The 21,670-nt window shown below is 39.7% G+C and overlaps 1 protein-coding gene across 3 annotated transcripts in view; it reads right to left on the minus strand.

Moving 5' to 3' along the window:
• Positions 1-89: 89 nt before the first annotated feature.
• Positions 90-21,670, minus strand: part of LOC117602260 (pseudouridylate synthase RPUSD2) — an 89,583-nt gene continuing 68,002 nt past the window's right edge. For all 3 annotated transcript variants that reach the window (XM_034320044.2, XM_034320035.2, XM_034320043.2), the window contains 4 exons: positions 20,354-20,576; positions 8,668-8,755; positions 3,785-3,961; positions 90-3,190 (listed from right to left, as the gene is read on the minus strand). In XM_034320044.2, coding sequence (XP_034175935.1) covers positions 2,432-3,190; positions 3,785-3,961; positions 8,668-8,755; positions 20,354-20,576 — 1,247 coding nt within the window. In that variant the 3' untranslated portion in view covers positions 90-2,431. The remainder of the gene's footprint in view (positions 3,191-3,784; positions 3,962-8,667; positions 8,756-20,353; positions 20,577-21,670) is intronic.

Below are 21,670 nucleotides of genomic sequence, written 5' to 3' on the forward strand. Positions count from 1 at the left end.
GATTTACAAACCGATGTCTTTCTTTCTCTCTGTGCCGCTAAAATTGGGACTGTCTTTTAGAGTTTCCTTCCTCGTTTACATCTCGTATCTTTTATTTTTTTTTTTTTCGATATCATCGAGAGTTAGTTTTACTTAAATAAAATTAAGCTAGCCATTACAAGTCGGGATAGCTTACTTTCGCTTACCGGCAAGCTATCCCGGGTGAGTTAGTAAGCGCACACACTGTCTTTTATGATAGGTCCGTTGTTACGTTATCTCCCTCCTACGTATATCTACCTAAAATCTCTGTCCACTGTTCTCTGTTTGCTTCTTGCTCTTGAGAATCGTGAGAAGCTATGGGAATTCGAAAAATTTCAATTTCTCCTTTTCATAGTTCATTTCCTAGGTATTTATTATTACAAAGCTTTCGCGTATAAAAATTGATTTTATATGGCTTTGCAGGGTATTTAAATCAATCTAAATATAATTCATCAAAGGTGAAGACTTAAGCTCCAGATTTTATTTGAAAAACTTATGATTTTCATTTCAAACTCCCTCCAGGGGATCGATCAACGTTTATCTCAACAGTTATGGAACAGGAGAAAATTTGACTTTTACTTTGCAATCAGTACTGAATGATAGGTGTAATCGAGTTCCCACTTCCACTCACAGACATCCCAATATACAATAAAACCCTATATATAGCCCCGCTAGAGGAGACGAACGTGACTCGTAGCAAAATAATGTACGACGTTAATCTCGTTATTTCACTCGCTCGATTGTACTTGTTGCAAGTCCTGCCACTTGGACGCGGTCATTTCGACTCGCATGGGAACAAGGTACACGTACACGATATGATTTGGAAGAAGCTCTTTCTCTCTCTCTCTTTCTCTCCCTCCCTATCTCTCTCACTCTTAGCTCATTCTCTCTCTCGCCAGACATGCGCTCGCTCTTTGGCATGATCGTTGGCTATATTCTTGTGGCAAGATCACGCTTTATTGTTGGAGACCCCTGCCGCTGGACCTGCGCCATTATTTAGTTTTTCGTATATATAATCGGCCATAAAAATAGACGCGTTTCTATTGCAGTTTCCTACGTCAGCCCTTTGCCTGCGCGGCTCTCAAGGATGATCATTGAATACCAGTCATTAAAACATTTTACATATGATTTATGAAAGGACATACACCTGGACGATGATGGACACTCTTTGCCTAATTCATAAGTTCGATGGGATCTGTATTAAACAGGGGAAACTTGATTGGAAAAGTGATTAAAAGCCACTTTGTGGTGTATATGATCCTTTGAGGATGTTAAGTTATACAAATAAAATGTATAGAATGTAAAAGTTGCTCTGTTCTCAAACAAATTTAATATATAAAGTTTGCTGGAATTACTCCTCTAACTTTTAACTGGTAGAATAAACTGTTCGTTATATAATAGATAGTGAAAAAAAGAAAAAGGAGAGAGTTAACTTCATTCAAAGTTCGTTAAATTGAAGACGAAGTTAGCCTTAATCAATCATGACTTTGGAAGAACGGTGCATCGTTTTAACCGCGTTCTACCAGTTGAAGAGGAAGGACAGAGCAGAATTTCATAGGAACAGCGTAGCTAATGACTCAGAGCGCGCTTTCTTTCAAAATTATTAGTAAAAAATTCCGTTCCTGTCACGAAGCCTTAGAAACAGAGTAGATGAACGCTTTTTTCCCCTTCTCTATCTACATCATAAATCAAGTACACAAACGATAACGATCCATCCAGGTTCCCCGCTGCTGACAGTTGCATCAATCTTCTCTCGCGCACATCCGTGGCAGTGACTTTTCGGTCGATCAGTTTATAGAACCAGTCAGGATCGTTCCATCGTCCCATGCCAGGTTGTTTGATATTTTTCACTCGATTTGCCTGTATCCAGAAAGATGATTCACTCTACCAGGAGACAGGCAAAATCTCTATCTATCAAAAACTTGTAATCACTGGAAAACTTAATCAACCCCTTTTCTATGGTGATGCATGATCTCAACAGAAAAATCGTAAGTTCTGAAAATTACAATCAATACACCAGGTGAACGTGTTACAGAAATCACTCGCAGTACTTTAGTAGTAACGATCAGTTCACCTACAAATAGGTTCAGCAAGGTTCCACTCTTAAATGCAAAACCCTGTACACCTTGGAGAATCATTAGAATTTCAAGAAAGAACGACTTTATAGTAATAAACTGACAAGTTTACCGAGGCTTGACCAGCCAAGACAGTTCCAAAGAGCCTGGAATCAGCGCAGACACCTTCTGGTAGGACCGCAAGGTCTGTCGTGCTCGCGAGTCCAGCGACCTAGTCACAGGGGTATGGGTACATGTACGATGGTCGAGATCGCTCGCTGGCGGATGGAAGGCACGGGGTAAGGATATCAAAAAAGGGGTGATGACAGCTCGTCCGGATGGTTGCCGAACCATCGGAACTATCGGTCCTCCTCGGTCCAGTCGCTGGCCGCCCACGCTGGAAGAGGGGTCTCGTATTCCCAACCTGGTCCGCAGTAGCGCCACGCGTGTAGATACATAACCAGATCGGATGGTTTCGGGTCTCTATACTTCACTTTGCACTCGTAGCAGTGCGGATCGACTGTCAGCTTGTCGTTCGCGAAGCTCGAGTCGGGTGGTTCTGATCCTGTCTGGGTGCCCACCGTAACCTTCAAAGATTGTTCCTGTTGCTGTTGCTGCTGTTGTTCTTCCTCACCGATGCTCGGCGTCGAAGATGGCGAAGAGCCGTCTTTATCGTTACTTAGAACACGATCTTCCATCTCCAGTTTCGGTTTGAACAGACTCATCTCTGAGTCACCGTCCATTCCCAGCCAGTTCTCCGCGTTGTGGATGCTGATCAAGTCCCTGACCAACTCCTGATCGGTCTTCCCGATATTGCCACCCTTCCCTTTCTGCGGACCAAACACCACGTGATTGTACAACGGATCGTTCACCACCGGATAGCCGAGATACTGAAGGTGGACTCGGATCTGATGCATACGACCAGTCTGAGGCTTGCACAGGACCACCGATGATTTGCCGTTGTAGCTGAGTCGCTTGAAACGGGTCACACAGTCCTTGCCCTTCTCGGATACCTTGCACACGCCGATCTTATAGGACACCACCTCGATCGGCTCGGAACACACGACCTCCTCCTCGGGGAACTCGCCCTCCACTCGGCACACGTACTGCTTGTGCACCTGGAACAATGGATTTCAACAATTAGCGTTAATTACGAGCGGCATGGCGGTCATCCTATTGTTAGATAACTGTAAAAGATACAATATTCCACCGAAAAGTGCAACAGCAAGATGACTTCCGGTTTATTTATTTGGCGCCCAACGCAGCTGCAAACAATATCTCTAGCATGTTTGATTTAAAAAAAATTATTGCTTTATCTACTTTAAGTCAATTAAGTATCTTCATCTACATCTATGTATTACATCATGATAAGAATGTTCATTAAAGATTATTCTAACTCTTTAGATCGTTAAATCTCTTCCCTCAGATCAACAATCAATTATCCTTCGTTAGAATAATGCGGATGTTTACAAATTAAGTCTGTTCGACTATTCGAGTGATTCTCCATGTTGAAATCATAATCGATAAATTATGATGCTGAAATTTCTAATACTTTCTCAAACGTTCATTAGCATTTCGCTGTTTCATAATAATTCGCGATATTTCTTCGGTAAAGAAACCGACACGAATTCTCGTCCCAACATCGTTCCCGTCAACTTTGGCATCGAAATGCGGCCAGTTTTCCCCTTGCATACCAGTGTTGCGAAACCAACCTGTCTGTTTCTTATTTGGTGCTCCATCTGCCTCGCCTTCTTCGGCGTTCGACCGAAAAGGAGAATACCGCTGGTCAGTCTGTCCAACCTGTGGATCGTCCTGAGATTCTTCAGGTTGTACTCCTTCGCAAGGATGAAGACGACGGTGTTGTGTCGGTACCGACCACATGGGTGCACCTGCAATTTCAACATTCAACTTGGTTTATTTATCGAGAAAACATTGTTGAAGAACGGATCCAATATATAGATTAAAAGGGAACGGAAATGGGTACATTCAATCTGTGATTCTGTAAGATTTCTCCACTTTCGTACATTGGAAATATGATATTTACTATAGAATTTCGAAAGATCATTGCGCTATAGGGTAACGTGTACAGTTATCGATACCTATACAATGATTGACCCTTTTCTTGAAAAATTAGAAAATGTAATATAACTCATTTATTACAAAATAAGTTTAATTAGAATTCTGGCTCTCTCCATGGTCCGCCGTTCGAGGGTTAACGAACGCATTATATTTCTTACTCCTTTATGAAAAAGGTCAATCATTGCATAGGGGTGCTATAATCGCTATAATTAAAGATTGTCAAAATAAATGAAATGTCTGATGGTTGGCAGTGATTAGAGTCAGGCGCATAGCCGACATAGAGAAAGAAGGGTGTTAGAGACAGAATTATCGAGTGGCACTCGTTGTCAACCAGCTGTCAGCACATCTATCAGTTGTTACTTCCTGTTTACGTTCTATCCACGCCTTTAACGCTTTCCTACCCATCGATTTATCGACATTCGACGACTTTTCAATTCGAATCGTTCGAACAGGGTACTTCGGACAAGGGAAACACCGAAAACAACGTAAAATCACCGGGGAAAATGAATCAACTTTCGTTCGAAATTGAAAGTCGTCAAAGGGCAGAAGTAAATAAATAATTAAACGGCCAGTCGACCAGAAGAGAATGATATAGAGTCCGGTCATCGGAAAACCGCCGATCGTCAAACACCGGTTCGTCGCGTTTTTCCGTTGTGACGGTTTTGGATCAGAGCCCCTTCTGTCCACCTTGTGGCGAGCACAAACACACCCGTCCAGTACAAATGTTCCCCTTTGTCGTAGTCGGTCATCGGTTCTTTTTTTTTTCCCCCCTTCGTGGAACGACCGAGAGAAATGGGTCGTAGCCGTCACTACGGTCGGTTGATTCGCGTGTTGTTTGCACGTGCGTCCGTTCGTACACACGTGAACCGACGATCACGATGGATCGTTCATGGTAATATTCTAATGGTACGGAATTGATGGTGGAACGTCGTTTTTAAGGGGTTAGCTCAGCCACACCTCTCGCATTTGTTTCATTTGTTTGACGAAGAAACTCGTTAAGGGAAAAGGCATTTCTTTTTAATTGAACGTATTCGAAAGCATGTCGGTCGGTTTAAAAATTGCAAATTTCGGTATAAGATTAAATGGATGGGATTTTTAAAAACACCTGACTCTTGGACCTGTAGAAGAAGAAAGCTTTAACTCTAATTAAGTAAAAAAGTATTTGTCGTGCCACCCTATATAGAGTGGCGAACTCCGAAGCATCTCTGTTTTTCAGGTCAAACTATTTTTTATTACGTTAAGAAGCTTTCCTCGGCGGACCTAATTTTTTAAGGCGATTGCACGCCGAGCTATCGTCGACGCGCTTTTCTCCTTTCTTTTCTAAAACGAACTTGGAACCATGAAACGATATCATTCTTTTTATAGAATTCGTCCGACTAAAGTAGTGGCATGAATATCTAATGGATATCGAGGATAAATTGCAAAAGAAAAGAAATTTTCTTTCAGAAAAGTAAAAATAAATCGTTTCACGTACTATGATTTTACATCAGTCAGAATGCACTCTCTTTTCTTCTTATTTTTAAGTAAAATAAGTTCTCTGTTGCATTATTCCAAATTTGGAGAATAAGAAAAACTTCACGACACAAATATCCCTCCTTTTTTTTTTTCAATTATTTCTACCATAATATTTATATCCGTTGAATGTTTTAATTCTTCCACAAATGGTACGCGTGTGTATCCATTTAGCGAAGAATAAAATACAGATTTTGATTCTAGGTATTGTTGGAAAAATCCGTGCTACGATCGAGTCTCCTCTCGTAAAATTTCACGCGCTTTTCTGCGACCATTTCGGTCTGAATAAAAGGCTCGAAAATAAAACTGACCCGGTAGCATTGTTCCTTCGTAATTAAATGATCGTTTCATGGCCCAACGAAGTGTTATTTTTTTTCTGCGGTGATTAAAAACGAGCCCAGGTGAACGGTGATTAAACGTCGTTTTAACGCGTTTCACACAGTTTTAGTATACTTCTGATTCGCAATTTTACTAATTCTAAACTAACGAACTATAAGGTTGTAAAAATTGAAATTCTGAATTTTTAAAAATTAGCTACCAGTGGTATCAACATTCCCATGCAACGTCCCAGAGAAATAGAAAGTATCATCCGTCGGTTAACATTTTCCATAATTTTTCCAAATCATTTTTACCATTAATCTTGCAAAAGCCATAAACCGATGGTATTCTCAGCGGTTGTCATAGACGCGTAATGATTTATCTAGCTGACAATACGTCGCCTTCAACGAGCAGAATCCCAGCTATTTCAATCGTACCCTTTCAACGACACATCGATACGAGATGTAATTTACACACAGCTGTTACGCGACCGTGTAATTTTCAATTATAACGCGATTACTTGGTGTGCAGGGGAATGGAAGCGAGGGAAAAGGTGGCTGGTTAATGGATAATGAACACGACTCCATTGCAAAACGACGAGCTTATTAATTAATTGCGATTTTTTAATGACCACCCTTTAATAGCGTTCAAAGACTTTTCTATATTGGAAATATATCTAAAGAAATACTAGAAAATTTAGAAAATGGAAATAAAAGATTTCGAATTACAGTAGGCTCTCGTTATATTACCGTGGACGGGGTACAGGGGCGGAAATGTTTCAATTGAAGGGTAAAGGGTAATATAATGAGAATCTACCGTAAATTTACCCCCTCCTAATTCACTGTATCCATTGTAACGTACGTTAAATGAAGCTCTCAAAAGTTATTTCTACTAAGAAAATAATTACAATGATAGAGTAATACAGAAATGCAAGGTAAAATGCGAAGTAATGACGGTGTAAAAATCCTTTAGAAAATTGCCACACGATTATTCATAAACGTTTTGCCACGTCGAAGGTCGCCGAGTCCCGGACGATGAGTAAATCTAAACGACAAAGACGCTCGGATATAGGAAAGAATTAGTAAAATACAGTCGTGTTTAAATGCGCGTGCAGTTAATTGCAAGACAATCAGAAACGGAAACTTACCATGACATACTAATCGCACGAACGAGAGAGATACGCGAATCTGACACGAGGATTTGAACGATTTGAACGACCTTTTCATTCTTTCTTACCATTTCTGTGTAATTTGTAAAATTCAAATCAAAATTATGCTATCTAGAAAAATTAAATGAAAAATAAAGAAAAATAGTAAAATCTATGTTTTTTTTTTCATTTGCCGGAGAATTTTCCAGGAGAATCAACTTTAGAATCACGTGAAGTACACTCGAATTCGATTAGAACTTTATTTAACAGGTCAATGAATTCACTCATTTAACGATCGTACACTGATGCCAGGTATCTTCAAAATCAAATTCTCAAAATAAATCTACAACTTCTTCTATTTCCCCTGATTCCAACTAGTTTCTTCAATTAATATACTGAACGATAAACCAAAACAAATATAGACATTGTAAAAATAAACTTCTATTCAAATGAAATTTTTTCATCTCCTTTGTTATTGATTTTATCTTTATTTTAGTTAGAAGTAATCTGTAATAAAAATGAAAATTTTCATTAATAAAAGAAAGAAAAATATTATCAAACATCAAACTTACACGTGATTTTACACAGATTATGGAACCCCTGTAGCGATTCTTCGAAAAATTTCAAATTTGATTATACAGAAAACAAAGACTTCCATAAAAAAAGAAGATAAATGTATATTACTTTATTCTTCTGCTTTCTGAATAAGCAACATTCCAATGGCAGAGGTAAAATCAAACGGATCTAAATATCCACTTCGTTTCTCGTAAATGCTCATTCGTTGTAGTCGTATATCGTTCGAATCGACAGATTATTTCCCCGATTCTTAAATTAGTTAACGATCGGAGGAATGTGTTCAAACTTAGATCCCATAAAATCGGACGTATTCCAAACATTAGGATAGCGAGTAACCAAGCTGATTGCATCGAAGAGCACTCGATAAAAAAAGAATTTAACCCTTTTCATCGTTAGGGTATTAAAAATTATTATTAAATTAAACGCGATAGCAAGGTTGTTACATTGAGCTGGATCAATCACGACCCAGTGTTATTTTTTCTGAAGCTAGAGATACTAATTTTCAAGCGAAAGGGTTTTATTCAAGGAGATAATGTAAAATTTTAAATATTGTAGTATTCTAAGCAGTCAGCTATCAAGAATTAAAATGAAATTAAAGGGAAAAAAGGATTGCTAGAAATGTTACGCAACCCTTTCGCTACTGAAAGTATCCAACTATCAACAGCACCAAACTATAAACAAAAGAAGAAAAAAAAGATTAATTAAAACACCATAGGTATTACTGAATATGGACAACAGATCAATGTATCAATAAAAGGATCATGGATATGAGGATAAATGTTGAAAAATCCTTGAGTTGGTCGCTTCCTGGTGCTAGAACTATTGCGTGGTAGTTCTATGGCCAAAAATAATCGATCAGGAAGCGAATGAACAATTGACTAGACGTGCAGATGAGGCGCATGCGTTTTTTTTTTCTTTTTTTTTTCATTTTTGGCAGTACAGTTCTGGCAGTACACCACTTACAGGGATGGAGGCGGGCTTGTTGACCACGACGACGTCCTCGTCCATGTGTATCACCGTGATCGGCTCCGAGGTGACAGGCACCTCGTGTCTGCAACACACCAATCGCAACCAGCTTAACGTGGCTTTGTTCCTCTTTTCGTACTTCCTCATTCATTCTTCCTCTCGCATACACACATAGATATATACGTACATCAGGTGTGAGCTTCATTTATCGTATGCTCGATATGATAGTATGAACGTATGTCGAATGTCAGTCATTGATTTCAAGTATTATCAATACATGGAACTCTCTTGTTCCTTTATAATAATGTACTGAAAGTATGATACGTACTTAACACTTTGAGTGCCGCATATTCGTGGATCTATGATTCTTGTAATTTCCCTGTCTATCTTTTTATTTTAATGGAATTATTTTTGACAGCTTCATTTAGATGTACAAATCAACTCTGTGCCTTCTTTTAATTAAAGATTCATTTCGAAAAAGTTATGATGATTTCAATTATTAAAATCATATCCTCGCGTCACTTTTTAAATACACAGAAGCATGGGAAAATATCGAAATTTAAAATAAGAATTAAGAAGGCTAATTAATTTGTATACCTTAATTTAGAACATGTATAAATTTTCAAATTACAATTAGTATCTGATAAAATAGATAAAGTGAAAAATGAAAATCATGAATACATGGCAGCGACTGTCAAAGTGTTAATAGGGATAAGATTTAAGGAATATTCATGGTCCTTGTAAATGGTATGCAACATAATATAATATAACATATGGATCCTGTTGATCTAAAATTCAATATTAATTGTAATATTTATTTTCAAATTTCCCCTTATTGGATCTGCAAGTGGCAATTCTCCAATGTTCCTATTTTAATCGACGAATGCAAACGGATCAATAAGAGTAACAGTGATAACAGAACGGTGAACAATAATCAACGAATGAACACGTTCCGCGACTCCAATTAACACGTTCCATCTTCTTAATGCGTTCCGTGAAACTGCACTCGCCGCGTGCACAAGGTATTCTCTCGTCTGGCAAACAATAAGAGAAACCTCGCTTCTCGAGGACGACTGCTACAAGAATTTTCCAATGTTTCTCTTTCTGTCCTTTCTTCCTTTCACACGCTCTTTTCTTCGCGCGCGCGGTTTCCCAGCGTCGCGTCGCATCTTTTCCTCTCTCCTCGAGCTTTGTCGAGGCAGAAAGATTCTCCTCGCTTTTCCAACGCGGGTAATTTTCAGAAGATGATTTTTTTCAGTGGCTGCCAGCGAAGCCATAGTTAATTGTTTGATTTTATTCGCTACTGAATAATTTCAATGGAAAACGAACAATCTTTAGGAGATTCGTCGAAGATAATCCAATTTCCTTTTCGTTTCGATTTTCATCGCCAATCGAACTAAACCTCGATATAATTTTCATCTGTTTCCGAGGGTTTCAATAATTACCTCAGTCGGAATAAGTAGCTGTTATCATTAAACAGCAAAGAAGCTTGATATCGATGAAGCTTCGAAACTTTTCGATCGTTCGACGATAAAGCAAACACCGAGGTAACAATTAAAAGTTCGACAGCCAAATCGATTTATCGGGCCTTTCCTTTTTCATAATTTCTATTTCAAAATTCTGACGTGTTTTAAGCCTATGCTTGTGAATCGCGTATGGTGTAACAAATTATTTATCGCGTTTTAGTAATTCAAAAGGGAAACGAGATTTTGAAAGCAGTTTCCGGTCCGAAATTTCATTAAGCGGTGAGAGGATAGAAACGAGATGTTTGAAACATTTGCAATCTAAAACGTCAGCCTCTTTGCATATAATTTTCATACATTGACATTCTATTCGCATTAATTAAAAGCGGTACTAGAAATTGAATTTTTTAATTTCCTAATAACAAAGCTTTGCAATTTTAAAGTAGCGCTAAATATTCCCCATAGAAATGGAGAAGAATATACTCGTCAAATTATTAATTATAACGCATCTAATTTTTCAATGGCAATCATGTTTGCTGGTTAAACGAGCCAAAGTAACTTTTCGCCTATGAAATTCCGGAAGTCCGTTAAACCGTGGCACGGAAGTTCCGCGCATGTAGCTGGCGTAGCTGAAGAGGAACGGCTTCGATTTTCCCCTTGCATTTCCCGCATACTTCCGCAAACAACACTTCTCTGTTCATTAATTTTTTTTTTAACAGTATATAAATTGTTAGCTTATTAATGGGGCATAGTTAACTTTATTTACGATCGAATATACGTGCGAAATTTGAAGAAACTCTTATTTAAAACAAAAAAAAAAGAAGAAGAAGAAGAAGAAGTTCGTAAATCTGCAACAATTTGACGACTTTTTCACGGTAGGTAAAATTTTCACACCGTTTGGCTCGTATACTTCTGGCACTGATCTCCGATCTCAGAAGTTGAGATCGACTTATTTATTATCTTTCGTTGCTTAATTTAGAATCCTAGTGGATACGCGTGATGGAAGCTGACGGTCGTTAAACGACAATGTCCGCGTTGAATAGTATCCCGGTTTGTACGAAACGTATTACGTAAGAACGTATCAAAGAGGACGGTTGTTATAAATAATTTCGAGATTCTTTATCTTCGAGAAAACTGAAGAACGAGGAAGAACATATCTCTCGTGGAAACGAAACATCTTTCCAAAATATTTTCTTGTTTGGTTAAGTGAAAATTACGTTGTAGTTTGTGCCAGTATAAATAGAAATCTTTCATGTGTAAGTAGATATATTGGAACTTCACCAGTGGTCAAGAATATCGAAACATTTTTCATTGACTAACTCTTCTTCCCTTTGCAGATTTTTCCAGTGGAATTTTTCATTTTTATTTCGGTAATATGGGTACATCAGTCCCTGTTAGGAGATGTTTAGTGTATTTCAACGTCACGTAAATAGCCCGCAGAGTATGACGAGGAACTTAAAAAAAAAAAAAGAGTACAATACACATATGTGCTTCGAGATATTACGAGAATATTTCAACCCCGTTGCTTGACAGATCCTCTCTCCCTTGTTTTGTTACGAGTTACAAGCTCACGTTAAATAAGGTCACATTTGCATGTATGTATATGTGCAATAAAATTACACAGCTCTGAACCACTTTATCCTTTAAAATTTGATGAAGAAACGTTCTTGAAATAATGAACCAAGAGAGGTACCACGTCACTCTTTACCAACGATGGATTCAATTAAAGAAATTAGAAGAGTAATAAGTGTTAATTACAAAAGGACAAACGAACAAGTTAGATTGATTTGAAGGGGAAAGGGAAGAGGAATTCAGAGCAACGATTTTGGCTTCGACCTCTTTGCATTCTCCACCCCCTCCTCGGATAACCACGAGCATCCCTTATCTCGACAAGTTTCCTTCGTTGTTATCAGCAGGTTGAACAACGAGAGGACGAAGGTCCTTTCGCAGCACAACTTCTGATTGCTCAAGTTATGATTGAACTAATCGAAGCCCGTTTGCCACAACGATTCAGGTTTAACCCTTCCAGTCAATGGGTCGTTAAAAATTGTACTTTAGAATCGAGAAGGGAACGGTACCAATCGAAAGTGTCGAGGAAATAATGCGGTATAAATTTCAATTCGATATCGATTCCATTTCGGTGATTATTTTTGCTAAAATCAGAGGAATACAGGAAAATTTATCTGGCGGATGAAAATTGAATCGGAGCAAAGATAGACTAGAAAAATTCGCGTTCCATCCACGGATAAGGAACCAGTCTGTTTCCGCCACGAATAGGCAGCATCTTGGACGATTTATTTCGGGAACTAGGCAGACAAGACGAACAACGCCGGAATAACGAAAACGCTTTTCGAGCTGAGGGACGAACCACCAGCAGATAATTGCTAATAACTAGTCTATAATAATTATTACGCGGTTCATCGTATTTGTATGTTTTATATAAAATATGATATTACCTCTCACCGGACGATTCAAAGTATTTTGCATATTTTACATTGCATGCATCTTGCATATTCCATGAGAAAAAAAAGGAGAAGAAAAATTATTTTTCAAAATTCGATCTCACGTAACCGATTACCGATTCGAAAGCAGCTGTCTCCGTTTCGTTGGTACACGAAATAGTCGTGCATATTTCATCGGAGGATGGAGTGTCGTGCATTGGTATGCGAGCCGCGTTAAATTTGGAAGGTGCAACGAGCCGCTCGGACACGCGGCGAGTGTTGCACTTTTCAAATGTCAGCCGTCGCGACGACGACGCGTCTATGACCAGCTAGTTAACACGTTGATGGTTATAGAGTGGACACGCGCATTGTACTGTTTCGCAGAATTTTAATAATATTCAATTGTATCGGTGTAGATCGTCCGACAAGACAGTGCCCGTTGCATCCTGGCTGTCTGTCTCCCTGGTGATATGGGAAATTGGGGAGTATAATTCAATTAGCCGGAAACGGGTTCATAGGTGGACGATCCGCTTCCGTCACGTCGGACACGGTAATTAATTAGGTCATTAGAAGCTTGGTAACCCTCTACCGAGAATTCACTCTGATCTATAGTAAATAATTGCGAACAAATATTATTTCATTTCGGTTAATTATTGGGACATTATTTCATTCGGATTACAAAACTTCCTTGTAATAAAGCCTCCTGATCGTTGGCTTATCCAACTCTCTTCAACTTGAAATCACTTGGAATAATTCATAGAATAAAAATAAACTCGACGAGGGACGATTATTCGTTTCCAAGATCGCAGAATTGCGATCTGTCCGATAAGCACACGCAGGATAACGAAACTCACCCTTGTATTTACCTTTTTATACCATAACAATCGAGTATCTTTCAATAACAAGAAAAGCGTGGGATAATTGGACAAGCGAAGAGTCCTTTCGTAAATCGAACAGGATAAAGAATCTTTAGTCGGTTGTAATTAAACGCACGCCAAATTGGATTCGTTTGATTGGTAAAAGAACAAAGTGGAAGCTTTGATCGAACGAATCAAAAGGTAAATCGAGAATGAAATTAAAATTGAGCAGTCTTTATGCTTGAATCTGTTCTGGACAGTTATGAGAGAGAGCTCGATGGATGCATGGTCATTTAGACCCCAAATGAAAGTTACAAAATTAAGGATTCAATGATGATAAAAAAATAGTCATCATAAATCAATCAATGTTGAAAACTGTTCAATACAAAAAGAAAATAGAAGTGCTTCGTTTGATTATCAATTAATCACGAACCCTCGTCTAACAATTATCATAAAACAAGCCGCTCGTTAACTGTCGCAAATCCTTTTGATCCATCGAAGGGAAACTTTTATTTCCTTCTACTGCCGAAGCTGTTCAGACCTTTCCGGGTTAGAGCCATAAAGATCCGTGGCGAGCGTTAAGCGGCGTTTAATTAACGCAAGAAAATAAGGTTCGTGCATTCGCGATAAGAAAGGCTGACCGATCCCAGATAAAACGTCGGGGCTGGTTTTATCGCGAAACACGAGGCTGACAGCTCGGCTGTGGAGCAAAGCTGCGAGCACGGAAAGTGAAACGGAAACTGGTACTTGTTGCTAAAATTGACGTAGCAGCATCGGCGACAACGTTTGGTTAAGGTGGCTGCCAAGAAATACACACCAGGAATCGTTCAAAGATGCTTCAGTTGCAACAGGAGAATGGTCGTCTTCGTGGCTAGCAGGATATCTCGAGAGCACAACGTTACGGAGGTGAACTTGTTGCTGAATTTGGCAGCCATCTCAGGAAGTTGCGGATAAGAAGGAATCCGGGCTTCTTGTGTACCTCTCTCTCTAACCCTTCCCTCAAATTTATACCACCCAAGTCGTAATTCAATTCGGCAACGCTCAGCCTAGAAATTCGTCGAGAAATTCTCGAGAAACGTACGATACGTTCGAGGAAAAGCGTTGAAAAATTTATCCATCATAATTATCAACAAGAGGATCATTCTATCGTTTCAACACGGCGAACGATGAACAGAATCGAACAAGCGCGATTCTTCAACGAAGAAAGCGCATAATTTCGAAACAAGCGCGGACCAAGAAGAGAAGCTCGATCGTTCACCACGCGGAATCCACGATTTCATTCTCTGCCGAGGGGGTTCGCTTCTTTCTCGAGCGTTTCCTTTTATCGAGCACCGATACAAACACCGTACGATCGTTCTCTTTTTCCATTTTCACTGGGGAGGAGAGAAGGGAAGCGGAGGAGAACGTACGGGGAACAATACGATCGACTTGCTACCGGTGAAAAACCGTGGAAATCGAAGGAACGCCGCACAAAAGCGACTCGACCAGGGACAGGTGAAGAAAAACGATCGCAAGACAACCACCAGGGACCAGTTCGAGGATACTTTTTTAACGTTTAGAAGAAAAAAAAACAAAGAAAGAAAGAAAGAAGAGAAATAAAACGGCAAGTCCTCGTTTCTCTGCATTCGACGCCCTTTGTGAACGGCTGCCCCTTTGACTCCTACTTGCGATCCGAAGAATCGAGGAAATGCCTGTACGAAGAACAAATGTGAATGCGAAGGAATTGTCGAGGGAAGGATACCAGTGGAAACACACCTTCGCGATTAACAAGCCAGAAACTTGTCGAGATTAGGGTTGAAAGAGAAAGAGAGAGATTGATCACCAGCTGCAAGTCGAGAAGGCTGAAAATATTCGATCGAGTTCACGACCAGCGGATTCGAGCGTTTAACACGAAGGGTGAGAAATGTTGGAACGGGGCTACGTTGAATTCTGGAAAGGAAGAAGATGCTTGGGAACGTGAGTTGATTCTTGGCTAAGATAAGAGAAATTGGAAATGTTGAACGTTCTTACAAGAAAGAGAGGAGTGGATTTGTTCGATTTCCTCTTCGACGATTATCGTGATCCGAAAACCAGCATCTAGCTACTGGTATATTTTATAAAAAACAGAATCCTTCAAATTGCCATTTCAAATTTCTTAGCCTTCGCCATTCTCTTATTACTCTCATCTTTGATTATTTATCAGCGATAACATTGAACGTACTAATCGAGGCCAGGCTTTGTTCGAAACACAGTAACCAGGACGATGATCGATGCCGAAATGCGTGCATGACTGCGTGTGCAGAAGGTCAGAACCGTAAGGGGTGAAGATCGTGGAGGATAACCGTGTAAGGGAGGGTGGCTTCTCTCCATCGTAACGGATATCGTGTAACTCCAAAAACGACCGACTTGCAACCCTTGCAGATATCATCGCGCACACGATTCCAGCTAATAAATCAACCTGTCGTCGAGCTTCAGATTCGCCCTCGACCCGCAACACGCTTAACCTCCTCGAGCCACCCCTTCGACTACAAGGGAACCAACGATGACGTTATTTCCACGAAGCTTCACTCGTTCCAGACCTGAATCTTTAATTGCTATTTTAGCGTTGATTTCATGAAAATTATTCCACCGAACACTGTTACATACGATAACGCGTTAATTAACAGACGCATCTATAGTTTGATATTGAAAAAAAATGTTCTATTTTTGAAACGCGATTAGAAACGTTAAAGCTCGCTCGTTAAACGTCGCGTTGGATAATAAAGGTGGAAAAGCCGGGCTCTAATAAACTGTTCAAGGAACACTCGAAACGTGATTAAAGTGCAGTTGACATTTCTCTCGGTCTTGCACCTGTAGCTCGTTCTGTTCTCCCCTGAGAGACCAGCTACGAAACTCTCCCTCGTAAATGGACGAAATTAACGCCGACCCTCTTTGTCCCTTCGTACAATCCTCGAAACTTCCCTTTCCCCGTTAGCCGATGTTCGGCCGTTACTTTACGTAAGCCGCGTTTTATCGTGAAATTCGCGATACAATTACGTAAATCCCAGCCACCTAGTAAAAATTCCGTTTCGAGGACTCTTCGCGACGAAGGAAAAGAGAAATAAAACTTGCAATTAAAAACGCTTTCTTGTTGCATACACCAACCGTTCTATACTATTATTTTCTCTTTTTTCTTGTCTTAGGTAACTCAATTAAATCCTCTTTTTCATCGAACGATTGAAAGGCTATATTTTCTAATTATTCTTACAGGAAAGTCAGTCTTCTGTTTCAGAAAAAGAGGGAAGGATGACGACGAGAGTAAAATTAAGAGCCGATTAAAATTCCGGATTTCAAGGAGAGCACCGATCGCTAATAATCCGAGATGAACGTCGGACTGTGCGTCGCCTAACTTTCACCGAAAGTTTATCCCGTGAATGGGTGTTTGACAATTCGTTACGTAAACGACCATCTCCCATAGGGATTCCCACGGATACGAGCGGCGATTTCCTTGGAATATCATTTCCATAATTTTGCAGCCTTACCTATAGCTGCAAAATGCGGTGGAACGTGATTAAAGCATCATCGAGACTCGCTCAGACAGCAATCTTTTTTTTTTGCAGACAAGATTTCATTGCATTATTGGCATTGATATTGGAATATAAGAAATTATCGAATCACTTTGTATATTTATGATTGAAAGATTCAAATAGAGCAGAGATATCGATGAAAATATTGATTAAATGTTAGTCTGAAACATCGCGTCGAATCGTACCTTCAAAGGGCAATACAAAGGCTTTGTTAGGAGGTATGAATGTTAGAAGATGATGTCTCGTCGAAGATATCGGTCAATCGAACGTGAAAGAAGCTATTATATCAGGGACCTATCGCAGTCGTTGATAATCGGGCAAAGTACCTTTTCCAAAGGAGAAGGGAAACGCGTTCTCGTCGACGATTAGAATGTTCGACGCGACGAGGAATCTTCTTGGCATGGAAATCGGATTTTACCCTCGTCCTTCTACTTCCCTGAGGTTTGTTAAATGCGAGCCAGGTTTCTTATCGATCCGATCCATTTGATTTCTAACGAGCTACAGTTTTAATTTTCATCGGCTATCTCCGACGACTTCGAACGGTCATTATTCCGTGCGATTTTTACATTTCAGAATTGCAATCGAGATTTTTATTCCTGCTGTTGCTTATTTCTTTATTCCTTCTCCATCGATATTTTCACTGACTGAATTCTATTTGATAATTATTATTCGAATATTAACGATCCAAAGATCGTACGTTACGATGATTAGAAAATAAGGGAAAGAAAATGTCACAATATGGAAAGAAAAACATCGGACGAGGAGAATTCGGGTGTATTCGAAGCGGGACCTTCGGGTTTGAAAGTAGACGTCCTAGCTACTGTGCCAAGGTCTCATTTAAACCTTTCATTTCTCTTTTGGCTATTTCACTGTCGTTGATTTATTCGTACCGATGGTACATTAAGAAAATTTCATATTTAGTATTCTTACTAAACGTTAATTCACCTTTGAGACGACGAGGAAACGATAAGTTCTTTTTTTCTTTTATTACTTGCATTCGCATCGAGGAATTGATTCGTGGCAGAACGGGCAATTAATTCAAGAACGCCGTGGTAATTAATACACACGTTATCTCACTGAAACGATCTTTCTTTAACCGATGACGTAAGCATTCGCGTTTTATTGTTCGCCAACAAGCCACAGGCTGACCCGAATGATCTATTCCAACGACCTTCACCCGCGCCAAGAACGCGGTTTCCTGTTTTTGATCGAGGCTTTTGTGCGATACGACGAAGAGATCACCGTAGAGACGATTTCTACGCCGTTGGCGTTTACGTCGACATTTATACATCGTTTATTCCAGGACAAACGGCGAAGGCTCTCGCGCCACTGGCCTGGATATTATGCGCGACGAAAGAGTTCGATGTGATCGATTGAATAATTTCAATGTCGCCGACGATTTAGATGCAAATCAGCGATACGCGAGAGCTCTGAAGAAATGCTCGATCGTCGCGCAAAACTTGAATAGGATTTATCAAAACTTTGCCGATTTCTATGATTTTACGTGATTCGAGACAGAGGTCTTTATGCTTCTTTTTATTAAAATTGAATTTCACGTTTATTTCTTTAATAATTCATATCTCCGGGCTAGAATGTTTCTTCGTTGGTACTAAGAACTCGGGAGTAATTTTCTTCCCACGAATAATAGGAAGATATTAAAGATTATTCATTTAAGACGTACACTCGAAATCACTGGAACAGAGACGGACGACGTCAAACGGAACGAATCATTTCCAAGAACTCTTCGTTATATTCGCTCAACTGCATCGAGCATTCCGCGCAGGACTTTCAAAAGAATGAGTCCAACAACGTGGAAAAAATTCATATTTCAGAATTCAATTTTCCTCCTTTTTCCACCGCTGTACTTTTCCTCTCTGCCCGGATATCCTCGACACTTACGCGACGAAAATCACAACCTTGCACCGTTTCACGGTAACTGCTCTTCGTCAAAGACAGCGATTCGTGAGAAAGAAAAATTTTATAAGAAAGTACAGAACGTTAAGGGAAGGAACTTTATTTTGCCATCCTGAATCGATTTGCCATCGATTTCAAAGTCGAGATCCCGAGATACTTATGGATACTTCGAAATGAAAGAACATTCGTTTTAACAGGTGACAAATGTACGAACGATAGTCTCAGTCGCGTACCGACTGATAACAGGAAAACTCAAGGAGCAACAGAACACGTTTAAACGACATTTCCAGCACGTATTCCTTCGTATCCGTGCCAAGGATGTCTCCGCGATACTCGACCAGACCATGTGGTTCCTGTTCGCGAAGCCAACGATAATTTCGCACTTCGAAACACTTGTGCGGCACTTCATCGTTCACGTTCCTGTTTCACAGCTGCGATATCATCGTGCACCAGTGATTTCGACAGAGCTGCCTTGACAAAGACGCTTCTGGACCTTTAATTATAACATCGCGCGGCAAGGGTGACGCTTGGATCACCGGATCCGAGGAAGAACAGATGCGGTTGACGATCGAATTTCTCCTGCGGGACATTTGGATATTTTCCGAGCTAAGAATACAAATAATTCTCCGGTGTTATTAGCTTGATAAAACGGAATCGAAATTTGTGGTATTGGAAGCAATCGTGATATTTAATTTAAAGACTCGAGAAGGATGAACGATATTGATGCTCATACCTGCGATTCAAAGTCAATAAAATGTAAATAGGAGAGTTTTATTTTGTATGCTCTTCGCGGACTTCTTGAAAATATCTTCTTAACATTCTCATAAATTATTCAAAGACGTAGAAAAATAACGAGGCGAAACCGGCTATAAGGGATTCATTAAAGGATACAAGTAATATCGTTGGAGGGGGAAGAAACGCAACGTGCGAGTTGCATTGAAAGAAAAATCCTGTACCATAGAAAAATAGAGCTCGTTAAGCCATTCGATTGAAAGAGCTTTGGACCGTTCCAGTTTACAAAATCACCTCGTACGATATCGTTCTTCTCGACGAAATTTCATTTTATATACCTCGACTCGTAACCGACAGCATATGATTTTATTTCGAATCACTTCTTTCGATAAATTTCTTCATGAAACGTGTTTTCAATCCGTCATAGCCAGACGGTTAAACGAATTGTAAGGAAGCTCTTTCGTTGCTAAAGTGACGTTTAAAAATCGACGTTTCATTTAGGAACATGCTTTTAACGTAAATACGAAACGATAGAAACTGGTGGTACGACCTAATAGATTTGACGAATGGATTTGTAATTTTTCAGAAAATGAATTAGGTAAGAGTCGGGATTGGTCGAACTGGATTTCTTCCTCGCAAAGAAATTATTCGAACAAGTGAGAGAAAACAAGGTTTTGTTTGAAATCAGACGATCAAATTCGCACACTATATTATTTAATTTTCTTTCTTACCTGTGGACAACGTTCGCCAGCAGATCGTTGTGCCGTAATCGGTAATCGACGTCCACCTTTTGATAATTCACCGTCAACGTCCCAGCACGAATGCATCTTTCGTATTCTTCCGCTGGATGTGCTCGAAACTCTCTGGCGAATACCTCGAGGATCTTCTCGCCGACCCATCTACCCTTTGTGAACGTGGTGAAGGTGAAATAATAAGGGTACACTTTCCGGAGTCCTGTGAACGAAAATTAAGAAAAAATCTGTTTAACTCAATTCGTCTTTCTGGAAGACGATATAAATAATGATATGTAAAATTATTCCAAACTTTGGCAGACGACGTTGAAATTAAATGGCTATTAATTTGTTACGACCACATTTATGATGATCGAATGATCGTATCTTGCTATGAAAAACATATACCATTAATATTGTATGTCATTATTCGTGAAATAAAAAAAAAAAAAATACCAGAAACATCGTGAAATTTGTAGAAATAATTACACAAAGAATATTGATGTCTCTGTGAATCAACGAAAGATAAGACTGACGATGGAAAAATATTGTCAAGGCGTCTCTGTAATCTTTAAATAGCAGGGTGATTGTTTCGTAATTAATCAGAATTTGGCGCGCGAAACGTTCGAAAATAAACGTCGCGGACAAGTATGCCAATCGCGTATATCACAATAAATCCGGACGACAAGCGATTATCTCTCGTCGACACTTTACGCTCGCGTGATCCCGCCTGTCCGTTTTTCCTCTTGGCACCGCTTCAAAATCGAAGCCTAGATCCGTGTGGCGATCGTTCCCTGGCACGACGGATCAACATCGTCGCGGCGATGCTACGTTTTTTTATTTTATTCGATACCAGAATATTGCAATGTCATGGGATGCCCCGAACGTTCGATAAAATGTTTAACATAAAATCATTTCGGAAATATTTTCTGGCAAACGTAGCCGTAGCTAGGGAATGGTTGAAAGTAACAAGCTATGTCCGAAAATAACGCCAAGAAATATGTCGTCTCCGTTTCGCGTCGATTTTCTTCAAATATCGATCACAGTATGCTGATTGTTCCGTGTTCTGTGTCGATTTATCAAGCGTGTCGGACAACGAACAGCCACACGACCGCGTCATTTATCACCGGTGTTTCAATTAATTAGGGCGTCGAGCCACGAAGCGGGGCCGTCCTTTTTCTATTTTTTTTTTCTTTTCGAGGGAATAAAATTCTCGTTGCTTTTCGCCACGGCTCAAAGAACACGACGTAGAATACGTGGATTGCTCTCGCCTCGATGACACACCCTCTTCGAGACCCTTCATAAATTGCAGGGTAA

Source organism: Osmia lignaria, chromosome 13, assembly GCF_051020975.1.
Source record: "Osmia lignaria lignaria isolate PbOS001 chromosome 13, iyOsmLign1, whole genome shotgun sequence".
NCBI classification, from domain to species: Eukaryota; Metazoa; Arthropoda; class Insecta; order Hymenoptera; family Megachilidae; genus Osmia; species Osmia lignaria.